Below are 20,698 nucleotides of genomic sequence, written 5' to 3'. Positions count from 1 at the left end.
GGCTGCACCTGCTGAATCAGTGGGATCGAGTGACTAGAAGCAGACTGCTTGGACCCCACTTGGCATAAATCTTCTTATTCCTATCCCACCCTTTGTCTGAACAACTAGCTGCTAGATCTCTTACCACCGAGCTCTCTGAGACCAAGTTCTTGCTTCTTTGCTTGGCTTCTACTCCTTGTTCCTTTCACCACCCCTCATCTCCTCTCATACCATGCCCTGCTCTTTGTTTCTGCTCTTTCTTCCTTTCCTTGACCCCTGCAGCTGTCTCCATCCTTGACCTGTGATGTGACTTTTGAGTCTGACTACAGCTTAATCCTTAGCATGACTCTGGCTCTGACACTTGGTGTGGCCTCTGACTCTGGTTTTCAATTTGGTGCGACTCCCATCCATGACCCTGATTCTACCCTAGGCTCCAACCGCTTGGTCAGACTGCCCTATTACAAAAAGAAAAGGAGGACTTGTTGCACCTTAGAGACTAACAAATTTATTTGAACATAAGCTTTCGTGAGCTACAGCTCACTATTACAGGCTCTGTCATGTGAAGTCTCTAATAAAAGCTTTTGTCATACTGATCCTCATAATCGTAACAAGCTGCATGTACAAATAATATTTAAGGAGTTGTGTATATGTACTAAAAAATTATTTAAAGTCTATCACCAACCAAAGAGAAAAATACCTTTCTTCCAGACAGGAGGTAAGATGTGTATCTGTCAAAATGTAAATTAAGCATTGTAAGCCAGCACCGTGAAGCCCCATTTACATGGGAAGTCAACAGGAGTGTGGGAAATCAATAGGGAGACAAGACGCATGAAATTGAACAAAAGGGGGTTGCCCTGTCTCATGAGGCAGACAGTGAACTTTGGGGAATTTAAGAGGAAGACAAAAAAGCACCTTGTTCTGCACTAAGCAAGTAAATGGATAACATGTTTTCATTTACGAAAAGGTCATCCCAACCAGCCCTGCTTGAAAATGCTACAAGCTAACCATCTGTCTAAAGTAGCTTAAGTTTAGTATCTAAGAATCTTATGATTTTGTTTCATATGCAACCCTTCTGTTTCCATTATCCTTACTCACTATCTCTTAAATCTTAATCTTTGATAATAAACTTATGATTGTTTTCACTATAACTATAACTCAATGCTCTGGTATTATACAAAGAGCTGATCCTAGGTTGAATCATTCAAGTTGGTAAGTACACTGTTCCTTTGGGAACAGCAAACCTGCTTTTACTATGTGTGATTAGTGCATAATGGGCTGAACACTACAGGGGGAATGCTCCACAGGGACTAGGGAACTGGGGTGCACCGTTAGTTAACTTGCAAGGCAAAGTAAGAGCTAGCATAGCTCAGAGGAGATTGTTTGAGTAACAGACCTCAGGGGTCAGGGAGCAAACACTCAGTTAAGCACCAGCAAATGTCTTGGTCTGGAGGCAGGGAGGTAACAAGGTGATTCTCAGTTCTGGGCACCCTGAGAACCATCAGATTCACCGCTGCAGGTGACCAACTGAACCCCTGAAGCATAAGATTTTAGAAACATCTGACATGAACCAGAAAGGACCCCCAGGACTGAGCCCTTCCCTCACCATTACAAGCAACATGGTTATATGATTGCACTCATAAATTTGTTCAGTTCTCTCTTTAAAAAATTAAGTTGTTTGCCCCCACGACTCCTTGTTCTTGTTCTTGTGCCAGAATTGTCCTTTAGATTAAATACCTCTCTCTTCATCCTCCCTGATGTTTATCAGCCTGATGTATTTATAGAGAGCAAGCATATCCCCTCTCTGCCTTCGTTTTCCTAAGCCAAAACAACCTCTTTTTAGTGTAATAAAATAAGTCCTCCTGATCATCCTCTTCTCTGCAGTTATCCAATTTGAATTAATCTTTTTTGAACGTGGATGACCAGAATTGTACACAAAACCTTCCAAATGAGGTTTTACCAGTGCCTTGCACTATGGCATTAATACTACTTTGTCTCTACAGGAAATGCCTCACCTCATATATCCTTTTAGGATTACATTTGCCTTTTTCGCAGGCACATTACAGTAGCTCATAGTCATGCTGTGATCAGCCGACACAGCCAGGTCTCTATCCTCCTCAGTAACTTCCATCTGATGAGTCCATGTCTTATAGCAGAAATTCGTATTATGAGATCCTTAGCGGATGACCTTGCACTACTATTAAATTTCATCCCCTTTTCATTACTTCAGTCTTCAAGGTCATTCAGTTCTTCTTCTGCTTTGGTACCTGTGTTTTCAGTGCTCTGTTGTATCTATACCCGTCTTAATCATCTTCTTCCTCCAGTTTTGTTAACTCCGATACCTTCCTCAGTGCACTAGCTGTGATCATTTTCAATGTTTGGGACCAGGCTCTTTTTGCTGACTCTTTATGATGTTTTGATATCAGTGTTTCAAGGCGTTCCCACATCTGTCTTGCACTTCTGATATGAGTGTTTTCCAGTGCCTGTGCGAAGAACATGGGTTTATAATTTCTAATAATTTTATGAATATGTGATCTAATTATTAAGGGAATCATGCATCCTGTAGTGAGATGAGGACTCACCGGTATGGCACCTCCTGCTGGTCATCTGGGAATTAGCTCTTTTCCAGCATACGGAACACCCTCTGCTGGCCGGTGTCTCGCCTGCTGCTGGCCCCGTGTCCCTCCTAGATCCCAGTGCCCTTTACGTCAGTGTTCTGCCCCAGCAGTACCCCCACACGATCTGGGTCTCCTCTCCCAGGGAACCTCCCAACCTTCTAAATCCACCTCGCTTCAGTGGCTCCTGCCAGTCATCATCTAGCCCCCGCTCACTGGGGCAGACTGCAGTCTGTAATGGCCGTTCATCATTGGCAAGGGGTTAGGACCTGCTGCCTTTGCCTATCCCAGTCTGTACCTCTGTAGACCCAGTACCTTTGACAGGCCTTTAACAAGGCCTGCAGCCTGGGGCTTTACCAGGCTGGAGCTCCCCAGCTCCTTTGCCCTTCCCCAGCACTGCTACGCTTCAGGTACCTTGTTTCCAGGCAGCTAGCCCTTCCCACTCCAGGGCTAGAGTAAGACTCCTCCAGCTTCTGGCCCACAGCCCTCTTATCAGGGCCAGCTGGGCCTTAATTAAGCTGGCCATAGCTGTAGCTGCTTCCCCAATCAGCCTAGCTTGACTGCTTTTAACCTCAGTTTTACTGGAGTGGGGCAGGCGCCCCACTACAATGGCCATTTTAGGTTATTGAAATGTGTGAATGAACTGGTTCAGTTTAATAAGGGACTGTTAGGAAAGAAGCAGGAAATTAAACAATTGTCAGTGATAATCCATTTCTAGATAAAGAACCTCAAGGGAGCTGAGGAAACAATATCCCAGTCCAGATATAAGAGTGGCTTAGCTAATTGGAACTTACAAAACTTGCAAGGAAAGAATAAGGCTTAGGTAAGACCCAAGTTTGTGGTTCCTTTGGGTGATGAAACAAGTTTTGTTTGTTTGTTTGTTTGAATCTATTTTGAGTCACTTTAATCAGCTGCTGGTCACCAAAAGGGAAATCTTGTGGGGAACCAAGGTCAAATGTACCTGCCAGAGGAGCCGCATTTGGGAAACTGGGAGATGCAACTGAGAGATCCGGTCTAAGAGTGACTTCGACCCTTAAAAGAGGTGAAGGAAGCCAAGCCTGTCACCTGGCAAGTGCATTTGAGAAGGATTGAAAAGAGATCTAAAGTGCAGCTCACCCTGTAACTGTGATAGCCTGCCTTAGTGCCTTTGGTGCCTGTGTTTGGCAGTAGACTATGCCAATGACTGACCACAAAATCAGTTACATTATCATCTGGGAATTGACCACAAAGTCAAAGGATGCCAGGTTCGCTTCCAGATGTGATCCTGAGCTTCATGGAAGAATGATAAATGTCTCCAATCCCTTTTCAGGACACCCCAAGCAGTTTCCACTATGTCCAGCATGAAGCTGCCCCAGAATATTTTGAAGGATAAATCCTTGAAACAGAAGTAGGAGTCAGCCCAGACACCTGATCACCTGTAAGTCAGTGTCACCACCAAACCCCACTTTCCCTCTGGGAATAGTAATGGAGCAGCTTTGTCATGAAAATGTTCCACACTTCCTTGTTTGAAGTCAAATGTAAGCTGCTCAACACACTGAGCCCTAATATTTGGAAGTTGATGGTAATGGTGTTCCTATTGTTCATTCATATTCTTGGGTTGGAGACAGTGATTCCAGATGCAATATGTGCTCATCAATTTAGCTAAGTCACACTAGGCTACAAATTCTTCAAGCTTCAGCATTGAGGTGTTCCTCTGGCCATACATTAGCATTTGCAATTGAAAAAAATTCGTCCACCCTGACCAGGTCATTGGCTGTCTCTCCTACCTTCAGCACAAAAGGTTGTTGTTGGAAATAATGATGGCTGGAGAGAAGGCAGGCTGTTCTCATGGTGGTGCACCCAAAACCGTGACCTTCAGCATTGGGATTTTTTGGTGTCATTTTTACCAAGCCATGGTTGCAGTCCACAAAGCTGTAGATTGCCAGGGCTTGTTAGACAATGGCCTGGTGAAGCTATGGAAGAAAGCCTCTAATCTGATGAAATCTCTCTCCACCATGGAAATATTAGGAACTCAGAAGGCTGATGAATGAGAGTTGATGGGAATGTAAACATCTATGTTGGTAATGCACAAAAAGGAGTGGAATCCACCTCATTCTGTCTTAACTGAGTTGCCTCTTCAGTGCTGATGAGATTAAAGAGGAGTATAAACATTTTTGCCACTAAAGTAGGAAGAGATACAACTCACAGAGGAACAGAACTGTTGAGTAAAAAGGTGGCATTTTCAGAAAGTCACTTTTCAAAGTATGTCATACTTTAGAAAGGTGGTCAATATAACTAACAAACATAAGAAAGCTTAGAGGAAAGCCGATATGTGTTCCCTTTACAGAGAGACTGTGCAACCCAGGGTACCAGAATTTCACCTTTACTTATAACGTAAAGTAATCTAGGGGCTTTAGTGCCAAAGTAACAGAAAATTTAGTAAGTAATCTGTAAAGGAAGAGATTCAGTGTAAAGATTATGAAATAAGGAACTTTCTAGTACTAGTTTGTGTTAATGTGGCTCAAGTCAGCAATGATCAAAAGTTGCTAAATTCTCAGGGCTTTTCATTCTCATAAACTCTGTATAATGAGTTTATAGTTTTTGATGACTGTAGTTCACTGAGAGTCAGGGTTTTTCTTTCCCAAGCACTCCGTAGAAAGGATAAACAAATGGAGGCCCACAACTCAAACCAGTAAGTGTATTTTATATGAATTTCTGTCAGTATAATAAAGATAAATTGAAATCTAATACATTTTAAAATAGATTTTTTTCTAGCATAAAAATATGCTGACTTTTTCACACCTACTTTCTTGCATCTCTCACATTGACCTCCCAACCTTCTAAGCAGTTTTTCTTGAAAGTTGGAATAAAATTGAAATGTGTGCATAATCAGTTTATTTGTACGCAGCATTTTTACTAGTTTGTTCTCTTTGCTTGGGCTATATGAAATTAGTGTTGAAAACTGTCAGTATATCCTACTGAGTATAAAAAGAAACAAGCAATTGTGAAGAAAAACAGTTTTAATCTGAAAACAGAACACTTGATGTTTAAAACAGTGAGCTTCCAAAGGAAAGAACAGAGATTTATTCTTTTGTGCTTTGTATTGGGCCATATCCAATGTCAAAAGCTGATATGCATTATTTTCCATAACATCATTGAAAAGATATCAAAAGTGACAACTGAGAATTTAAAGCAAATATTGCATTTTGTTAACATGAATCCAAAAGATGTATACTGAATAAATATATTTGCATTGAACAGCATGGGGAATAGCTAAGCAAGAAAGTACCCATGAAAGCATGTTTGTATATCACATGGATTCTGGAAAAGCATAAAGAAGTGTTATAGTACAGGAAGAGAGCATTACGGCCGTGGAAACTGAATGACTTGAAAAGCAATTTAATTATTCCCAAAAATACTACCACAAAATAATACTTTAACTGAGGAAGGTACTGCTAACCCCACGGTGCTAAAAGCTCTCGTTCAAATGCAGTAGATCTGAATGGGGCTATTTCAGAAACAGCAAAATTCTGGCTAACTGTGTTGGTTTGGGAACGCTTGTTTTTAATAAAATATATTTTATGGGAGACTTGGTATGATGTTTGCTCAGCATGTATATTATGAGTAGATAAATTTATTAGGATTATTTGTTTTTCCTTTTTTGTTTATGAAGGTGAACAAGAGCCACAAACATTGAGTTTTGAAGTGAATTTAGAGAAGGGAGTGTATAAAACTTTCTGTCCAGGTATAGTTCTACGCACAGTACCATGACGGACAGCAATGGAACAATGGTTGTGTCTTGCAGTAGACTGTATTACTTGCAGTACTTTAGCAATCCTGAGTTTGTATGCCATGAGTATGCACAATTTTCTTTTTGATCTGGTTGAAAAAAATGACGAATCACTCAGTTGATTTTCATTTTAATGAAGATTTACTTTGCTCTGCAATATTTTTTACTTCCAAAACCAGAGAGCTCTGGATTCCAGAAAGAGCCCAACTGAAAGTAGCATCAGCATAGGTAGCTAAAGTAAACTTTTAGGTGATAAAGCACACAAACTACAGCAACTTAGAACAACCTATCATTTTACATAAATAATATCTCAAAAGAAATGTCTTGTCCTGTGAAAGCCCTCAATTTACTTCATAACCAAGTTTATTTTAATACACTCCACTTAGATATTTTTTTCTCTCACAAACTTGATTGTGTTTTCACAGACCCCTGCTGGGCACTTAGATGAATACTTACAGATGGCTGAAATCAATTTTGTTCTAGAATTTGAAAAAAAAAAAAAAAAACTGCTTAGCAGTTGAACTGTCACTTCTTCCATTAATTCAATCACTGAACTAAAGTATTTGGCTGTTGGTTCAAGCATGTGGATGCCTTCCAATAAAAAAGATCAAATTAAAATATTCTGTATTGACTTTAAATTTTGTGAATTATTCAATCTTTTAAGCTTGTGACATTGCTCCAATTTATTATTTGAGCATGACATATTTCATTGATCTGAATGTGAACAGTCATATCTTAAATGTACTGTTACAAGTGAACTGCAAGTTTTCCCAAGAGAAGCTCTTTAGTTTCCATGTCTTAGTCTAAGCAGTAATTTTTTTCTTGTTTTAATTATGTTATGCTAATTGTGGCCCCAATTATACAAAGGCTTAAGTACAACAGTAGCGTTACTCTCAGAATGTAAAGTTAAACACATGCATATATTTTTTCAAGAGTGGGGCCATGCTGCTACATAAATATTAGCATATTAATCTATACTGAATCCAAGAAGAGGAAAAAGAAGAAAGCTTTTACAAATGTCTAATTTCAATGGCAAATTCTGCATCACAGAGTGGCTGAACTATGGCAGCAGCAGAAGGGGCTTTTATGTGATAATTCTGAAAATAGTATTTCTTTTGAAAAATACACTGAACAAGAAACAGTTTGGCAGAGTTCGCCATCCTCAGGGATCCAAACTCCTCTGCTCTGGACTAGAAAATATTGCAGTCTCTGAACTAATTTTTTTTCAGGTACCCAAAAAATGAACATAAGGTTGTGCTTTAATGAGTCCCATAGAATAAATATGCTTGTGCTGTCTACATTAATTTTTATAACCATATGATTTGTTAGGGGGCTTATTCCTTCACCCTCTCAGTTCCCTGATCCTTCTCGCATGAACAGACAGCAACAATACCCGAAGTCCAAACGTGAAAACAATTTGATGTTTATTGGGGTGACCTTCCAGCAAGCTTAAATCCAAGTTCCTTTTTCCTTATTTTCGAATCCCAACTTACCTCCTGTTTTCCCCTAATTTATATAGTAGCAATCTCAGCTATACCTTAACCAATCATTTTACTGAAATTTACCTAACCAATCCTAACATATTGTAACATGATTAGCTAACCAATTATATCCCACCACCTTAATTAGTTTACACCCAGCAAAATTAATTATACAGCAGACAGAAACAATCACAGAACCAGACAGAGACCATGCAAATAAACAATAGTAAAGGGGGAACTATAATAACAAAACAATACAGAAGTGAGGATTTTACAAGTACATCTGTAAAGACATAAGGGTTTCCCAGCTGTGTCTATTGATAAGTGAGTTCTTACCAGACAGAAAACTATCAAATTAAATTTCTTTTTACATCTTCTAGGCTCTTCCCTTTCTCTGGAGGTGATAGATAGGATCACCTTTCCAACAGCCCCAGATTGCCTTATTTCAATGTGACTAGGTTGGAATGTGATGATGTGACCATACACTTCCCAGCTTATGTCTGCCTCTGCTGCTTAGCCAAAGGCCTTAGCCTAAGAACAGGGCCTCAGACTGTCACAGTGAGAGAAGGCCCTTACACAGATTCTTTGTTTTATACCTCTATAACTAGCTAAATGATAAACATATACCTAAATTCTTAAAGTATAGGTTTTTACAGACAGGCTTGAATATCTATATCCTAACAGATTTCAGGGAAAAAAAGAATGGTATTAAATATATGCAACAGTCCTATTCAAACAGAAGAGGGAAATAACCCAATTTCTGTGAAGTCTCTATTGCTTTGATGTAGAAAGAGACTGATCTTTCTTGGTAAAAATGTAGTGTTTCTCAGTGTGAACTTGGTGTTACAACAATCATCATTTTCTATACCAACTGCCATTGCATATACTCTCCTTATTACTACTGCAGTGAAATCAATAGTTGTATAATTAAAGTTCTTGAAGACTTCTTTGGAGCTGATTCCTATGCATTAAAGTTCCATATGTCTCTGTTTCCCCAGTGGGGAAAACTCCGGCATACAGAGTAGAGTCTGTAATCTCCCAGCAACTTCCTACAATATTTACAGCTGTGGATTGACAAGACATAGATTAATGTATGCAAAAATAGACAGTGTACGGTCTTTCTTAGTGGCATTTTTCTTCCTTAATTTAAGGCATTTTTGATAGACTGGATCTGTAAAAATGTGATTCCTGTGAACCTTTTGGGCAATTAAACCAGCAGTGTATATAATTTAATGACAATAGATTAGGTTAAACAGTGGCTGGAGAAACTGTAAACATGATTATCTTTATGCATTTTTAAATGTTATTCTTAGGAGTGGTGAGGGGGTATTGTAAACTGAGAGCAAGATCAGAGCCTTTTGAAATCTGAATTGTCTTGGTGACGATACCTGTCTTTGGGTCATGCTCTCCTTGTTACATTTTCACTGGTGCTACCTTGAGTTCTGAATTTAGGTCTTTATTGTTCCCTACATGGGATATCCCCATAGAGGAGATGGGAAGGCTTCATTTGCATTCTTCTGTTTAAAGTAGTGATGTACTTTGCCCAGCTATAGAAGTATAAAGGGATGCAGTCTCCCCAAACCTACAGGTAATTTTAAGTTTGAGAAGAGCCTGTGCAATTACAGTGGCTCTCAATCCCTTAGCAGTTCTTCAGGATGCCTTCTACGTGATCAAGAAAAGCAGGGAAAGCTAATGCTGACAGGGTGAGCACTAAGTTATTGGCTATTATCCTACAAGGGAGGTAGGTACAATTCCTTGGGTAGTGTCACATTCTGGGATGAAATACAGATCGGTGAGGAATTGTCACCTCTTACCCTGTAACCCGGAGTGCCTCACAATGTCTTGCTACTGTTGCCCTCTGCCTGGGATGCCCACAGACAGCAACAAGCATGTACTTTATGTATTAGGCAGCCCTGGTCCAATGGTTTGGATTCTGGAGCCTGACTAGACTTCCACTGATCCCCACCTGCCTTGGTTAACAACTGATAAGGTGACTTCACACTCTCCCCCGCCCCGAATTTTTCCCCAAAAGGTGTTCTGGAATGCCCAACCTTGTCATGGAACAAGAGAGGAATGATAAGGTTCGTTGCTCCTTTGAAGAGTCAGTATACAACAGTTTGATACTTTAACTGGAGTTACCAAGCAGTTCAGTTCAAACACAGCACTGGGTTGGTTTATTTAATTCCAAAGAGATGGCTATTAAATGAGTACAAGGATTAAAGTCAGAAATGGTTACAGGAGAAATAAAGATAAAATGCCTTCTGGCAACTAAAACTTAACAAACTAGACTTGATTCAAGGTAAAATCGTCACCATGTGCTTTCACCAAGATGGCTGACCGAACCCTTGGGCCAGAATCTATCTCCCCACATGTCAAAGGGCTGGTACCTTTGTCTTCTTAGGTGAAAGATAACTTAGGGTGTCTTGGCCCCTCTCTTCTATAGTCCAATAAATCTTTGAAATGGATTCTTCTGAAGGATATGTCCAGATGAGTCTCTTCCCAGCTGTGAGGTAGGCTACATGGAGCCTGTCTTGAAGGAAGTTTTCTTCTTGTTGCTTCTTCCCCTCCTGGAGTTGTCTGCTAAAATGTAAATTATTTTAGTTCCTGCCCCCTCCGGTGCAACTTAATGAACATTAAAAATTTCCTCCTCTGTTGTGATAATGTAGGGTTTGCCTCCACCACTTGTTAGCTCCATGGGTCTATTCACACAATATGTAAATGCAGTCTCATTGTCTTTCAAAGTACTATGGAAGCAACTCCCAGGTGAGGAAACTACATTCCTTTGTCTGAGATGAACTTGTTTAATAGCTTTACCTAGTCTAGGGCACCTGGTCTTGAACGTATGACAATGATATCCTATAAGGGGAATTCATAAATTTACATATAATATTGCTATATACATTTTACCATGATGTTATTAACCTGAAAGTTATTAGTTTTCAAATGATATATCACAAGGCATATTTTGTACAGGGGTGCTTAGGTCCATGGGTAGTGACCAACTTCCAGCATCCTGCTTGACCCCACAATACAGACATTCAGAGCAGAGCACAATCCCCATGGGAGCTTCCATGGAAGGAGCAGATCTTTGAGTAAGACTGTAGTAATAATAAAGCATAGAAGCACCCCTTAAGATTTGTTCTTGCCCTCTAAGATCTAATAATATTTACTGTATTTTTCGTGTTTTGGAAAGTTGGCCATTACTCTTGTATAAATATGCAAACAGTTGATTTTGCACTGTTTCTCAGAAGGAAGGACAGAACCGTTAAAGTGCATTGCTTCATGTCTTTTGTTTTCAAGTAACATTTTTACCACAGTCTACATCCACATACAAATGTGGTAAGGTATTGTAGCCTAATTAGAGTTAATTTTCTTTGTATTTTGAAACCATGTAACAAATTCTGAAGTAATCCTTGGAGGATCTAAAGATGATAAATAATTCCCTTTCAGTTAACACTGAATAGATTCTCAGTGAAGCTATTAAAAATTTAATTTGTATCAGGAATGTTATGAATACAAAAACACAGTATTTTAAATTGTTTCCTCATACAATTGTGCATAAACATTCAGGAGTTCAAATTGCTTTAGTTGTCCACATGTTGTAATTTTGTTGGGTAGTGTAGTTCCACATTCCATTCATTGTTGCTAATGTTTTAATGGGTTTTTGCTTATTACAGTTTTGGCAGAATTAATTGAGAAGTTTGTGTTGCATCTTTCTGAAAACCCATCAGAATGTTACTTCAGCACTGGAGAGTATGAAGGTAAGTTTGCAGGCACTTCATATTTGAATTTAAAAGAAAAATAATATATCCATATCTTTTTGACTATTAAAAAAGTAGCTAGACGTCTTTAATATTCTTTGTTTAACAGTTCATGTATTCATTATTCAAATCATGGGGAACATTTAGCATCCTTCTGGAACAGGGCCTGTTTGTTGAAGCACAGTGTGACTAATGTTAATGGAATTTTGAACCTTCTTGTAATATATGTACAGTACATAAAGAGCGATACAGAATAAATGATGGTATGGTATAAAGGTTTTATGGATGCTTATTTAGGAATTAATTACGTAGGTGACTGAGTAATACTGCCATCCCAAACAAATGCCAGTAAAACCCATCATGTATTGTTTATAAGTTACACATTTAACCAACAGCTATTTTAGAAATGTCTTAGTTTAATTGCAAGTGAGGGCTGTTTTTTGTTTTTTTTTTTTAATGCCAGCCCTCCCTTTTAGTTACTGTGAGTCCATCTACATGTGTCAGGGAACTAAAAATACAATTAACTCACTTTTTAAAACTCATAAGAATGACCCAAACTAACTTTCCTGTACATTAAATGCCAACACTTTATAATTCAGTTTTCTCCATACTAGAAGGAAATATTTTGTGTCCTATTGGAAACCTGGTAATCTTCCCATTTTGAATGGTCTTAAGCTCCTTTTTCTATCCCTACTAGATCAGGAGATATCTTATCTTAAATCGGTTTCTTGTGCAATGTTGTCCATCTAGAACCTCAGTACAAGTTCATAGGGAGAACTTACTGAAGGAAGAAAGGCTTTTTTTTTATAAGGGGTTTTGTTTTGTTTAATTGCAGCTCTTGGAAACTACTCAGAAGTTATTAATGTTTGAATAAATATTGATGCATATAGATTAGTGAGCAGAGTGCAGGTGAGTTAGTCAAAGATAAAGGATAAATAAAATTTATCACCTGGCTCTACAGATTAACAGCATTTTTATCACCACAAAATATGTAGTATAACATAAGGGTTAATTGAGAGCTGGTCAGAAAAAATTAAGTAAGACATTTTGTATCAGAATTTGCCAACTTGTTGAAATCTAAATGTGTTGCAGAAATGGTTTGCTTTTGCTTAAATTCTGACAGAACTCAGGCAGACTGCCCTGGAGCCAGGGCTCCCTGTATAGCTGTGTGGAGAACAGTGTTTCAAAGAATTTTGAAAATCTTTGGTTTTATTCCAAATTAGAGCAAAGCCAAATTTAAAGATCTTCAAATCCTCCATGAAATGGAATTACCATTTTCTGCCCAGCTCCATTTATTTTTTGTGAGCTTAGGGTAGTTGTTATTCATGAATGAGTTTTATGAAGTAAAATTTTCAAAAGTGCCAGTGTCCTATTGAAAATGAATCTAGCTTAGCCTCCTAAGAAACTTAGCTACTTCTGAAAATTTTATCATCAGCCCAAATCAATGCAGGTAAAGGAACAGATACTCTGTTAATGTAAATTTCCCTAGCTCCAGTTGGCCCCAAATCTCTTTGCACATCATATTATCATGTATTTTACATATACTATCTTTGCTACATAAACTATTTTAGGAGGGTTTTTTTTTTTTTGAGATTTTTAAAATACATCATTGAGATTGTTCCTGTATTCTCATATTTACCATGTGTTCAACTGTGCTGGCTCAGAGACTGAGAAAAATAAAAACTAATAAATGTAAAATATTTCTAAGCATAAGTTGAAATATTTTTTTCTAGATCAAAAATATGATTTTAAAGTTCTGTGGCTCAAGATCTTTCAAAGCTAGATGTAAGTCCTAGATTCTATTGGAAAGATGGGATTCAACCTACTTTCTAAGGTATAAAACTTACATGTATAGCCCTGTAGGGACGCAAGGTATCAGAATTCAGAGTTGTGACATTTGTATGTATAGAAAACTTGGGCCAGGTCTTAATGGGTATGACTACTCTGCGACGAAAAACCTGTGACTGGCCCATGCCAGCTGACTCAGGCTCCCGGGGCTTAAGCTAAGGGGCTGTATAATTGTGGTGTAGACGTTCAGGCTAAGGCTGGAGCCAGGTCTCTAGAACCCTGCAAGATGGGAGAGTCCCATTGGGCTGCAGAGGAACAGACAGGCTTGTGAAGGGAGTGTGTGGTGTTCTGGCAGTGTTTGGTGCTCGTTGGGGGTTTGTTTTGCTGTGGATGGTGGTGTTTTGATTTGGTTTGTTTCCCAGACTAACAGGACTTAGGTGAGAAGGCTATGACATACGACATATGTCAGATATGACAGATCCAAGGATTGGAGATGCAGGTGGAAACTCTGGTTGAGTTTAGGAGGGGGTTCAAGCAGATGATGGAGCAAAGACATGAGGAGGCTGAAGGGAAAAGCGCAGACTTGCAGATGGAAGCAGGACCAAAGAACTCTGAGGGGAAACTGCTGGGTGAGGAAAGTTGACAGTGGAAGCATGTGACTAAGAGAACCAGGCAGAGGAAAAGACAGGCTAGTGAAGGAGAAATAGTGATCAGGAACAGGTTGGCGGAGTTGGAAAATGAAGAAGGGTCACAGCAGGTGGTCACTGAAGGTGAGAGGGCAAGGAAGAAGAAAAAGGAAGCTAGTCCTATAGGAAGAGGGAAAGAGTCAATGGAGATAACAACACCAAATATGATCCCCGAGATGATACAGGATGTGATACGAGATGATTGCAAGGGACAATAGGAATCGAGAGGCCTTGCAGCCAGAGAGAAGAGGGGATAGACCGGAGAATCGCACCATCACCAGGAAAAGGCAGGTCTACAAGTGATTGGGAACTTCTTACTGAGAAGAATAGACAGGCCTGTAACTAGAGCTGATCCAGAGAACAGAAGGGTGTGCTGTCTGCTAAGATATGGGATATGGACCTGAGGCTGAAAAGGATCCTAACGGGAGCAGGAAAGGAATCCACTGATTGTCCTTTGTGGGAACAAATGATATGGCTAGGTTCTCGCTGGAACGTATCAAGGGAGACTATGCCAGGCTGGGGGAGACGCTTAAGGAAATCGAGGCTCAGGTGATCTTCAGTGGGATTCTGACTGTTCCTAGAGAAGGGCAACAAAGGTGTGACAAGATTATGATGCTCAACAGATGGCTCAGGCAGTGGTGCTATAAGGAGGGTTTTGGGAAGTATGGCCACTGGGAAGCATTCATGAACAGAGGACTGTTCTCTCAGGATGGACTTCACCTGCGTGGGGAGGGAAATAGACTTCTAGGATGGAGGCTGGCACAACTGATTAAGAGAGCTTTAAACTAGGAATTCGGGGGAGATGGTTGGAAGTTGTCCAGGTAATCTCCACTCTGGATTTTAATATTGAAAAGGAAGAAAATGAGGTAAGAAAGGATACAGCCATGGTTAGGAGAATGGACATAAGGAGGAAGGGTAGTATAGATACCAGTGTAATAGGTGATACGGGCGGTAGAACATCTGTGCCTAATCAGGTAAAGAATGTGAGTGAAGCCAAACAGCAAAAATTAAGATGTTTGTACACTAATGCGAGGAGCCTAGGTAACAAAATGGAAGAACTAGAGCTACTGGTGCAGGAAGTGAAACCAGATATTATAGATATAACAGAAACATGGTAGAATAGTAGTCACAACTGGAGTACAGTATTGAAAGGTAGGTGCTGTTTAGGAAAGACAGAAATAAAGGCAAAGGTGGAGTAGCATTGTATATCAATGATGAGGTAGATTGTAAAGAAATAAGATGTGATGGAATGGATAAGACAGAGTCTGTCTGGGCAAAAATCACATTGGGGAAGAAAGCTACTAGAGCCTCCCCTGGGATAGTGCTTGGGGTGTGCTGTAGACAACAGGGATCCGATTTGGATATGGATAGAGACCTCTTTAATGTTTTTAATGAAGTAAATACTAATGGGAATCGTGTGATCATGGGAGACTTTAACTTTCCAGATATAGACTGGAGGATGAGTGCTAGTAACAATAATAGGGCTCAGATTTTCCTGGATGCAATAGCTGATGGATTTCTTCACCAAGTAGTTGCTGAACCAACAAGGGTGATGCCATTATAGATTTGGTTTTGGTGAATAGTGAGGACCTCATAGAAGAAATGGTTGTAGGGGACAACCTTGGTTCGAGCGATCATGAGCTAATTCAGTTCAAATTAAATGGGAGGATAAACAAAAATAGATCTGTGACTAGGCTTTTTGATTTAAAAAGGGCTAACTTTAAAAAAGTAAGCAAAATTAGTTAGGGAAGTGGATTGAACTGAAGAACTTGTGGATCTAAAGGTGGAGGGGGCCTGGAATTACTTCAAGTCAAAGTTACAGAAACTATCAGAAGCCTGCATCCCAAGAAAGGGGAAAAAATTCATTGGCAGGAGTTGTAGACCAAGCTGGATGAGCAAGCACCTCAGAGAGGTGATTAAGAAAAAGCAGAAAGCCTACAAGGAGTGGAAGATGGGAGGGATCAGCAAGGAAAGCTACCTTATTGAGGTCAGAACATGTAGGGATAAAGTGAGAAAGGTCAAAAGCCCTGTAGAGTTGGACCTTGCAAAGGGAATTAAAACCAACAGTAAAAGGTTCTATAGCCATATAAATTGGAAGAAAACAAAGAAAGGAGAAGTGGGACCGCTAAACAGTGAGGATGGAGTGGAGGTTAAGGATAATCTAGGCATGGCCCAATATCTAAACAAATACTTTGCCTCAGTCTTTAATGAGGAGATTAGGGATAATGGTAGGACGACAAATGGGAATGAGGATATGGAAATAGATATTACCACGTCCAAGGTAGAAGCCAAACTTGAACAGCTTAATGGGACTAAATCTGGGGCCCCAGATAACCTTCATCCAAGAATATTAAAGGAACTGGCATATGAAATTGCAAGACTATTAGCAAGAATTTTTAACGCATCTGTAAATTCAGGGGCTGTACAGTATGACTGGAGAATTGCTAACATAGTTCCTATTTTTAAGAAAGGGAAAAAAATGTGATCTGGGTAATTACAGGCCTGTTAATTTGACATCTGTAGTATGCAAGGTTTTGGAAAAAAAATTGAAGGAAAAAGTAGTTAAGGACATTGAGATCAATGGTAATTGGGACAAAATACAACATGGTTTTACAAAAGTTAGATCCTGCCAAACCAACCTGATCTCCTTCTTCGAGAAGGTAACAGATTTTTTAGACAAAGGAAATGTAGTGGTTCTAATGTACCTCGATTTCAGTAAGTCATTTGATACAGTTCCACATGGGGAATTATTAGCTAAATTGGAAAAGATGGGGATCAGTATGAAAATTGAAAGGTGGATAAGGAACTGGTTAAAGGGGAGACTACAACGGGTCATACTGAAAGGTGAACTGTTAGGCTGGAAGGAGGTTACTAGTGAAGTTCCTCAGGGATCGGTTTTGGGACCAATCTTATTTAATCTTATTATTATTACCCTTGGCACAAAAAGTGGGAATGTTCTAATGGAATTTGCGGATGACACAAAGCTGGGAGGTATTGCAAATACAGAGAAGGACCGGGATATCCTACAGGAAGATCTGGATGACCTTGTAAACTGGAGTAATAGTAATAGGATGAAATTTAATAGTGAAAAGTGCAAGGTCATACATTTAGGGATTAATAACAAGAATTTTTGTCACAACCTGGGGATGCATCACTTGGAAGTAACAGAGGAGGAGAAGACCTCGGAGTATTGGTTGATCACAGGATGACTATGAGGTGCCAATGTGATATGGCCATGCAAAAAGCTAATGTGGTCTGGGGATGCATCAGGAGAGGTATTTCCAGTAGAGATAAGGAGGTGTTAGTACCGTTATACAAGGCACTGGTGAGACCTCATCTGGAATATTTTGTGCAGTTCTGGTCTCCCATGTTTAAGAAGGATGAATTCAAACTGGAACAGGTACGGAAAAGGTCTACTAGGATGATCCGAGGAATGGAAAACCTGTCTTATGAAAGGAGACTCAAAGAGCTTGATTTGTTTAGCCTAACCAAACGAAGGCTGAGGAGAGATATGATTGCTCTCTATAAATATATCGGAGGGATAAATACCAGGGAGGCAGAGGAATTATTTAAGCTCAGTACCAATGTGGACACAAGAACAAATGGATATAAACTGGCCATCAGGAAGTTTAGACTTGAAATTAGACGAAGGTTTCTAACCATCAGAGGAGTGAAGTTCTGGAACAGCCTTCCAAGGGGAGCAGTGGAGACAAAAGACCTATCTGGCTTCAAGACTAGGCTTGATAAGTTTATGGAGGGGATGGTATGATGGGATAGCCTAATTCTGGCAATTAATTGATCTTTCACTCTTAGCGGTAAATATGCCCAATGGCCTGTGATGGGATGTTAGATGGGGTGGGATCTGAGTTACTACAGAAAATTCTTTCCTGGGTCTCTGGCTGGTGAGTCTTGCCCACATGCTCAGGGTTTAGCTGATCGCCATATTTGGGGTCGGGAAGGAATTTTCCTCCAGGGCAGATTGGAAGAGGCCCTGGGGGTTTTTCGCCTTCCTCTGCAGTGTGGGGCATGGGTCACTTGCTGGAGGATTTTCTGCACCTTGAAGTCTTTAAACCACAATTTGAGGACTTCAGTAGCTCAGACGTAAGTTAGGGGTTTGTTACAGGAGTGAGTGGGTGAGATTCTGTTGCCTGCATTGTGCAAGAGGTCAGACTAGACTATCATAATGGTCCCTTCTGACCTTAAGGTCTATGATTTTAAAGTTGTTTTTGCATTTTTTTATTGTGTGCAGCATGAGGGCAGCATATGCACATAGTATATTGGGTAATATAAAATCTTTACATGATTTGAAGGTCTTACTTTTCTTCCTCACTTATATTATAAATCTGTTCCCAGGGATAACGATGTATATGAACATCTCTAATTCTGTGTGTGTGCGCACATGCACATATGTATGCATATATTTGTATCATACATTAGTGTGTATGTATATATATATATATATATATAAAAAATTGGATGATCATAATGGTTCCTTCTGACCTTAAAGTCTATGATTCTATGATCTACACCGCAATTAAACAGCCCCTTAGCCTGAGCCCTGGAAGCCTGAGTTAGCTGGCACGGGTCAGCCATGGGTTTTTAATTGCAGTGTAGACACACCCAATCTTGCCTGTTCTCGCCTTGGGCTGGTGGAAGAAGAGAGGGTTGTTTTACATTTCTGGAGAGAAAGAAGAAATATTTCCTTGATGGATTGATTTTCTTTTTTAAATGACATGCTTTAAAAGCTGCCCAGGAATAAAATAAAGAATAAATCCAGGGGTTAGTAAGTAAGTGATACAGCTATAAGCATGTGAAAAATTGTACAAGCCTAACCAATTTATCACTTGTATATTGCCTATATAAATATATTATATTCTTGGATTCCAATCACAGTTTTAATGGTGTATAGAATTATGTAAATGCATGTAGAATTACTGTATGATTTTGTATTATTTTGAACAGAAATGCCAGGATTATAACATAATTTAATTATCCACTCAAAATCATACCTTTTAGGCTTTATTTTCAAAACCCTACAATAAAGCTGTGAATGAAAGAGGTTTGGATAATAGTTGCAAGCTTCCTCCTGAGAGAGAGATCCTTCAGGCAGGCACGGCATCCTGCTCCCTCTGAAGTGTGGGAGGCTAGAAAGCCAGATCAGAAGACAAGCCCAATTCTGTTCAATTTGTAGATAAGATGGAGTTTCTCCTGCACATGTCAACTACAGCAGAAAGTGTGAATAGGCAAGGGAAATGTTAGGATGCATGTTAGGCTTGGGAAATACTCAGCTTCAATATTCAGTAGACTTTATACCCATTAGCTTCATTTCTCAGTATTGGAAAAAGTAAAAAAGTATGGACACAGCAACAAAACAAAACTGACAAAAGCAAAGGCCTCTTTTCTGGGTTACCTTGGGTTTTACACTTCCTCTTTCCATGGTAAATAACTTAGGCTGCATGATAGCCCTTGTCAGAATTTTTCAGCAGTATTTTAACCCAATTATCCTTATTAACAAAGCAAAGTTGGACACACATTATTGGAACATGACTGAATGTTCAGTTCTCAAAACAAACATTCCAGTATACATTGTGTTGTTTCTTGATATTACTGGTAGCAGGCACTCTGAGAATTCATTAATCAGTAAAGCATTAGTTCTTATCAGTCTCTTTTCCACAGTTGTATTTGTGCCATTGTCACAAATAGTGATACCCCTAATCTTATTAGATTTCTTATTCTTGCCCTGTATAAAGTCCTTCAGTCAGTCTAGGTCATAAAACAAATATGTTTGTTATGATTATGAAGAACCTAGTATTAGACAGTATTGTGACATACAAAAGTTTGAAAGTAACGTGTAACCCTTCTGCCAGGTGGAGCGGGCAGCAACCAGAGCTGGGTTCAATATCTAGGGGTTCATTTTCAACAATACAGCACAGAACCAGCTCCAGTCACCACACAGTAACCTGGGAAAATTACACACCACCCCGAGGTGCCTCTGAGAGACAATACTTCCCCACTCTCAAGCACAGAGTCTAAGTGTAGAAAAGAAACTTTTAATTGAAAGGAGTGAAGTCACCTGACATTAATTAGGAAAAATACCACAAGCATGATTCATAATCATAAAACTGTGAGCAGGACACCCACCCCAGAGTACATAGGGAAGTGTCTTCTGCCTCATGTTCTGAGGTCTACAGCCAAAAGTTTCTTTTCTGTGCACCTCTCTGTTCCCTCCTCATACCTCATTCACAGTGGTTGTCCTTGGTCAGTGAGGAGCCAGGAGTCAAAGGTGCATCTGTGTGAGTTCACCTCCCACTCGGGGAAGAAGGCACCTTGCTTGCTCCTCCATCTGAGCCAGCCGTGGTTGGCTCTCCACTGACCACCCCACTAGCTGCAGTTCCTCTCCGCTGGCCGCCCTGCTGCCTCTCTGCTATGACCTCTGCAGGTCAGTCTCTTGAGGTTTCACCAGCTCTCAGTGATTTTCAGCTCTTAGGCTGGGCAGATACGCTGTTCCACCACAAGTGATTGTCAGCTTCTTTGAGCACTTAAAATAAAAGAAGGCTCCTAATGGAGTCTATTTAGCTCTATCTTTGAACAGTGGGGAGGAACAGGTAAAACCAGATTGGGG

General features: G+C 39.8%; 1 protein-coding gene across 1 annotated transcript in view; it reads left to right on the top strand.

Moving 5' to 3' along the window:
• The window catches only part of TBC1D32 (TBC1 domain family member 32), a 180,305-nt gene that overhangs the window by 115,866 nt on the left and 43,741 nt on the right, over window positions 1-20,698 (top strand). Inside the window, 1 exon segment of the mRNA XM_077812143.1 lies at window positions 11,519-11,602. Within this exon segment, the coding sequence (XP_077668269.1) occupies window positions 11,519-11,602 (84 nt within the window).

The sequence above is a fragment of the Eretmochelys imbricata genome, chromosome 3 (genome assembly GCF_965152235.1).
Source record: "Eretmochelys imbricata isolate rEreImb1 chromosome 3, rEreImb1.hap1, whole genome shotgun sequence".
NCBI lineage: Eukaryota > Metazoa > Chordata > Testudines > Cheloniidae > Eretmochelys > Eretmochelys imbricata.
Note: the sequence above shows the minus strand (reverse complement) of the source record. Positions and strands in the feature narration are given on the sequence as shown.